The sequence below is a fragment of the Formica exsecta genome, unplaced genomic scaffold (genome assembly GCF_003651465.1).
Source record: "Formica exsecta isolate Colony F162 unplaced genomic scaffold, ASM365146v1 scaffold120, whole genome shotgun sequence".
In the NCBI taxonomy this organism is placed as follows: domain Eukaryota; kingdom Metazoa; phylum Arthropoda; class Insecta; order Hymenoptera; family Formicidae; genus Formica; species Formica exsecta.
The window spans coordinates 409,037-415,578 of NW_021848537.1; the positions used below are offsets into that span (position 1 = coordinate 409,037).

The 6,542-nt window shown below is 33.5% G+C and overlaps 2 protein-coding genes across 10 annotated transcripts in view; one reads left to right on the forward strand and one right to left on the reverse strand.

The window, feature by feature from the left end:
• Nucleotides 1–653: 653 nt before the first annotated feature.
• Nucleotides 654–2,876, forward strand: LOC115242428 (endoribonuclease LACTB2-like). Its single transcript, XM_029818700.1, has 3 exons — nt 654–983; nt 1,786–2,422; nt 2,520–2,876. The coding sequence occupies exons 1-3, from the start codon at nt 757–759 to the stop codon at nt 2,646–2,648; spliced, it is 993 nt and encodes a 330-aa protein (XP_029674560.1). The 5' UTR covers nt 654–756; the 3' UTR covers nt 2,649–2,876.
• A 54-nt stretch (nt 2,877–2,930) lies between these two features.
• The window catches only part of LOC115242332 (nuclear factor of activated T-cells 5), a 32,230-nt gene continuing 28,618 nt past the window's right edge, over nt 2,931–6,542 (reverse strand). For 7 of the 9 annotated variants that reach the window (XM_029818582.1, XM_029818596.1, XM_029818619.1 and 4 more), the window contains 2 exons: nt 5,971–6,542; nt 2,931–5,352 (listed from right to left, as the gene is read on the reverse strand). In XM_029818582.1, coding sequence (XP_029674442.1) covers nt 6,000–6,542 — 543 coding nt within the window. In that variant the 3' untranslated portion in view covers nt 2,931–5,352; nt 5,971–5,999. The remainder of the gene's footprint in view (nt 5,353–5,970) is intronic. The other 2 variants (XM_029818575.1, XM_029818566.1) reach the window with 2 other exon arrangements.

Here is a 6,542-nt window from a genome sequence, read left to right on the forward strand (position 1 = left end):
TAAGTGAATATGCGAGGAGCATGAAGCTAAGCGATACGTAGTACATAGCGAGCGAGCGATTAGAAAGAGACAGAGCGTATGATCGAGAGAAAAAAGATACTGCAATAATGTTAGTGCGTACATGTATATTACTCTCACATACATGAAAGAAACGAAGATAATACGACTATGTCTGTCTTTGTCCTGTACGATTGCAGCTCTGTCTATCGCGACATCGCGGAACTAATCTACTGCTCTGTTTTACTCTTTTGCCTCAATCTCGCACGCACACATATGCATGAAAGCATTTCGAGTGAAAATCTTTTTTACGAGATTAATAAACTTATTTCTAAGAGTTCACTAATACTCCTTCATGTTATCCCGAGGCGGGGAGCTATATCTTGTGCACGAACAAACTGCAGAACTTTTATATTAAATAAATATTGTTACGACTTGACGCAAGAAGTCGATAACAAAACTGTAATTGTTTAACTTTTCTTTGATTTGTTATATGAAATATAGCTCCCCGCCTTCGTTATTATCAATACTTTAACTGTGGAAAAGGATTTATCAATCTGTGTAGCCAAAAAAAAGATTTTCACTTGAAACGACTTTCGCGTTTTGTCGGTAATTTTGGATCCCCTTAACGATAAACTACATTTACTATATGAACTCGAATATACATCTTAGTCACGATTCAAAGAAATATATACTTGTATTATGCACTATCATGCATTGCCTGAAGATAAATACGTACGATAATAGGCAGATGTATGGATGTGTAGATCGAATTCCAAAGTACTGTCTCTGCTGTTTTTGCTTCTCCTGACGAATATATATATCCCGCGAGTGAACGAGACGAGCAGAGATATTATTATGCCAACTTTGACGAATCTACCGCCGATAGCGAGGCTGTCCAGCAAAGTCATCCGGATTCTAGGATGCAATCCTGGACCGATGACGTTACAGGGCACCAATAGTTATCTCGTAGGCACTGGGCACAGGTGATAAACGTCAATCATGTGTATACAATAGACAAGTGTCATGTTCGTGACATTTCTTGCGGACCGGTTGATAGATTTTTTAGGAGTCATTTGATAAAAAAAAAGAATAAATATCCTTTTTATTAATTAGTAAGCTTGAAAATATTGAAATCTACATTTAAATTTAATAAAATGTCAATCGTACTAATTGAATAAATATTGAAACTAATTGAAATAAATTTGAAGCTTGTTAATCTGTCTATCTGGAATTTATAAAAAAAGAACTTTTTTTTTGTATGAAAAACAATGTCAATTAAAACTGTCATTGTTTTATGTTCGAAATTAAAAATGGAATAGAACTTTTTTTTAGGTTAGATGTCAGATCTCAAAAATTTGGTGTAATTCAAATATAAAGAATAAAAAAGTATTTTTTCCGGCTATTACTAAAATTAAAAAGACCAGGAAGAATTATAATAATTACAAATTATAATAATATTGACAATAAATTATCCCCATTATATATACGCAATCAAATTTTAAACAATTGAGTAAATAATGTTAAATAAATTACAAATCAAAAAAATGGATACTATTAAATTAATTGTGTATCTTTTCAATAACAAAATGTCTTTATATGCTTTGAATAATTATTGTAAGAAACTGCTGTAATATTCTGTCCAAAAAATTTCTCTTTAATCTATTAATGATAGAAAGATCACAAAAGAGGAATAAGTGAAATATCTAATGTCGAAACAAGAACTTACCATATCGTTCTTGTTTTTAAAAGCAAATTAATCTCCTTTCGAGTTATTCATTATTGCAGACGTGTATTGGTCGATTCAACGGAAACCAAAACAGCTGACGCCTATACAAAGCTTTTAAAGAATGTTCTAAACGAGGAAAAAGCTATCATCGAGCACTTGGTGATCACCCATTGGCATCATGATCATATTGGGGGAGTGGAACCTGTGCAAAACTTGCTGAAGAAGTTGTTTCCCTCGGACAAGCAGCCCACTGTGTGGAAACTGCCGCGATCGTCAAACCAGGAAAAATCGGATGATGAGAAGTCCATCCAATGGGAATCTCTAAGGGATGATCAAGTGGTGGAAGTTGAAGGAGCAAAGCTCCAGGTGAAGTATACGCCAGGACATACTAGCGACCATGCTTGTCTGCTGTTGCAAGATGAAAATATCCTATTCAGCGGCGACTGTATCCTCGGAGAAGGCACGTCAGTCTTCGAGGATCTCCACGATTACATGCTGTCGCTGGATAAGATCCTGCAGATGCGGCCCAAGACGATTTATCCGGGCCATGGGCCGGTTCTAAACGATCCGTTGCCACATATACAGTATTACATCAATCACAGGAAGCAGAGAGAAGAGGACATTCTGCGGGTACTGGCAGAACATGGAAATGATAAGTCAATGACAGGAATGGATATTGTTAAGCTGATATACAAGGTAAACATCAATTAAAACATACTTGAGAACACATATACTTCTTTCCAAATTGCTAATTTACAGTTTCAAATCATATGAATGATATTTTTTTGCATAGGATACCCCGGAAAACCTGTGGATAGCCGCAGCATTTACAGTGAACCATCACCTTCACAAGCTACAAAAAGAGGGAAAAGTGTTACAGGAACAAGAAGGTGGTTGGTGGATAATTAAAAGCAAAATATGAATATATCATATGGAATATCTAGAAAATTAAAATTGAATATTTAAACTGTGATTATTTAAAATACAAATATTGGAGCGGAGAATTTATAAATTGCATCCAAATCCTGGCATTCGGAAAGCTGTAAGAAGCCCTAATTATATATTTTATATACATATATAAATTTTTATTAAAATATAAAGGTTTCACAACACAAGAAACTCTAATGATGCAAGATTACCTGGATCAATGGAAAGATAAAAAAAAATGGGAAAATTCCATGCTATTAATTGCACGCGATATACATAGTTGTGAAACATTTATTCAACTCACAGAAGTAAATAATGATACATTGTTATGAATTTCTCTCTGTCCAAGTTAGGCTGATAGCTAATTATCATTAATGTGCGCACAACGAGAAGAGTACACGTTTACGACAATTTCACGAATTATATATCGCAAGCGGCACAAGTTACCTTCCCTGTTTAGGCGAATCATTAGTCATCGCGTGCGACTACAGATACATTACAACGGTCAATATAAAATATATATAATATATATATATATATATGTATGTATGTATATATGCATGTATATACTTGGCTATAATGTTGCTGCCGCGACGCAATAAATGTTTCGTTATATTTTTCGTTATAAAATCTCTCTTTTCATCTACTAGCTACATAATCTTGGCGAATATTAGCACCCCTCGTCTTGAACATGTGGGGAATTACCCCGAAAAATTCGATGTCGCGATATACATACAAGGAATATCGCTAAAGTGCGAAGTATTGGAGAAAAATAATATGAGAGCTTAGGAAATCGATGGTTCAAGAACTTTTCAGCGTCTACGAATGCGAAATCCAGGATTTCAATAATATAGAAACTCGCAAATTCAATATTTTAAATATCTGTAGAAAGCCTGAAAATTTAAAATTTAAAAAATATTTGAATCTCAGAGAAATTTGAAATCTCATCCGGGATTTAAAAATTCGAAGATTTAAGAATCTAAAGATCTGGACATTCGTTGATCCATTTTTCGATACAATCCTGAGAGCTGAGAAACTAAGAATATTTATAAAAAAATCTAACAATTGATAAGAGAAAATGTAAGTAGGGTTTTGTATGACGCACTTTAGTTACATCCGGTATATAATAACTATGGACATATATCCTTATAATAAGCTCACTTTGTTACTTAATTCACCCTCTACTCTTTCTTTGGATAAACGTAAAAAATATATATTTATATAATATATATATTTATATATATTATTTCAACATACACACATAACATAATCTCTCTTTTTTTACACATACACGCGCGGGCGCACACTCTTATACTCAATACTCTTTCACTCTGTCATTTTTATTCGTCTATCAACTAATGATAACATTAACGCAATCACGTAACTCTATTATCATAATCGATATACTAAATAACAGAAAAGGAAAAGAAAACAAAAAAAAACTTAGATTATCGAACAATATACATATTCTACATTACGAAATATGTATTTGAGACACATGTAAAGACCACAGCGACGAGATGATCCATTCTTTCGCTATAAAATCAAATTAATAGTAATTTTAACCATGTTATAATTCATATAAGTAACCAATTTAGTATATACATATATACTTCTGCCAAATCCATTATTTTTTTCTGTCTTAGCAAGATTTTTTTTCATTAATTTTTTCGTTTAACTTCTTAATCCATTTCGTTCAGACTAAAATATTGATTAATTAAATTTACAATGTTACCATTAGATTTCAATGCACTATTTGTGATATACTTCCAAAGAGTATGACATTTGAAGAGATTAATAAATAACTAAATATTAAGAAACGAAGCAAACTAGCATCCTTCAAATATTTTTCTATAAAGACTATCAATAAAAGACATAAGATGTAAAATATAAAAAAATTAAAATAGAATATCAAGATTCAATAGAATTCAAAATAGCTTGCAATGCAAAAAAGTACTCAGCGAAGAGACATCGCCAAAAATAAATAATGAATCGTCAAGATAATCAACAACATTTATATAAGATAAAACATAAAAGGGACAAAGAGATGAAAGAGAAAAACATCCGATTTGTCGCCCTTTTTGGGGCCCGTCTTATACTTAAACATTAATAGTTCTCGATTTCTAATGAGCTGCCGCTGTGGACTTGCAGCGTTTCTCTCGTATGAATCATAGAAAAATCCGGAAGTATCTCCGAAAACTTTGGATGTTTAAGAAATTTGTTATACAATGTGCTTTGAATAGAAAGTCTACTAATCTCTCACAAATTGTTAAATAAACTTAATGAATTTAATTAAAATCAAAAGATTTTCAATAACTCAGAGATCAAATATTTCAGTATCCATTAAAAATGACAATTCACGAATCGAGCAATTTTGTAACTATTTCAGATATTAAAAATCTCGAGAAACGTTTATATATAATAAGGATGCGTTCGAGGAGTTGGCGCTAAAGGCTGTTCGCAGAGCTTGATGGTAGTGCTAACAAACGCAATTATTATTAGATCTAAATGTTTTTATAAGCATTTAACAAATTTTTTGCTCTAGGAACACTGGTTGGTAGCGTTAATAGCGTCTCTCTGAATGCACCCTAAATGTGAACCCCAAAGTTGACAAAGTACTTCTGCTTTTTCTTCTATAAAAATAATCACATGTTATAAATATAGCATAGAATCGTCGGCGTCAAATTAATATGATGATCCTGAAAATTAAGATTAATTTTGAATAGTCTGAAATTTAAAAAAGTAAATATCTTAAAAATGTTGTTTATCTTTTTATGAAAGAGGTTTCTAATTGTTCAAGCATTCTTGAATCTTTGTATCTCACATTTAACTAATTATTCATACAAGCCTAAACTCCGGCTTAGTTTACAATGATTCTTTAATATGTGTATTAATAATAAATTGGTACAATATATGCATCAAAAGGATATATCACAATAATATCTAATAGTATGCATATCAAATATATGTGTAGCATATTTACATATTAGATCATTTACTAAAAAATATTTTAGAAGGCAAGATTAATTGTTTTAATCACCTTTTCTATCAATTTTGTTGAGTTTTCAAATAAACAATTTTGATAAAAGCAACTGAGTTAAACTTTTGCACATTATTTTGATTTGCATATCAAAAAAATATACTGTGTAGACTAAGTCTCTATATTAACGTTGCAAACATTTTTCATAAACAAAGCAAGTAAAGAATTTTAAAATCAGACGGTTATGTATCTCCAGAGCTAAATGCAGGATACAAAGACAGATTTTAAACTTTTGTATTGTTTAGAAATAAAGTTAAAGAAAATTGAAGAAAATCACCTCTGCCTCTGGCGAGGAACGCGGCAGTACTACAAGAGGAATCCACTTTGTGGAAGTTGCTCAAAGCAACTGGGATTGATGTAACTCAGAAGATCGTGCTCCGACATTGAGGTGAGCTCTTGAGGCAGCATCCCATCCTCCGGCTTTCTGTTGACCGCGGTACTCGCGGCGGGATTGGGAATTGGGGCATTCACAGCCTGGCGATTTGGAGTGACCGGAAGTGCGACCGGTGGTGATTTGCTAGTGACCTGTTCGACGATATTGTTTTGCGCCGACGGAGATTTCGGCAAAATCACTTCCATTGTATTGTTCATCAGTTGCGCGCTCTGTGTCGCTACGCTATTCAGAATATTTTTTGTAGCGATGATCGCGTGAGCGGTGGTCGTCGTGATAGGCCGATTATTGATGATGTCCTTCGTGGCGTTGGTGATGACGTTGTTGATGGCTTGTTCAGCCGCAGTGGTTAAACGCTGCTGACAGGGTTCCTGAGCGGCTCCGCTGGCTAAAGCGGAACTAGCTTCCGCTACAAAACCTGCGGGCTGATTCAACATGGAGCCGATGTCTTGCTGAAC

Excerpts from the sequence above, each read along its gene's own strand:
- LOC115242428 (XM_029818700.1), top strand. The coding sequence starts at position 757 with ATGTGTAGATCGAATTCCAAAGTACTGTCTCTGCTGTTTTTGCTTCTC. Across the intron at positions 984-1,785 it reads CTCGTAGGCACTGGGCACAG|ACGTGTATTGGTCGATTCAA; the intron begins GTGATAAACGTC and ends TCATTATTGCAG. Across the intron at positions 2,423-2,519 it reads TTGTTAAGCTGATATACAAG|GATACCCCGGAAAACCTGTG; the intron begins GTAAACATCAAT and ends TTTTTTGCATAG.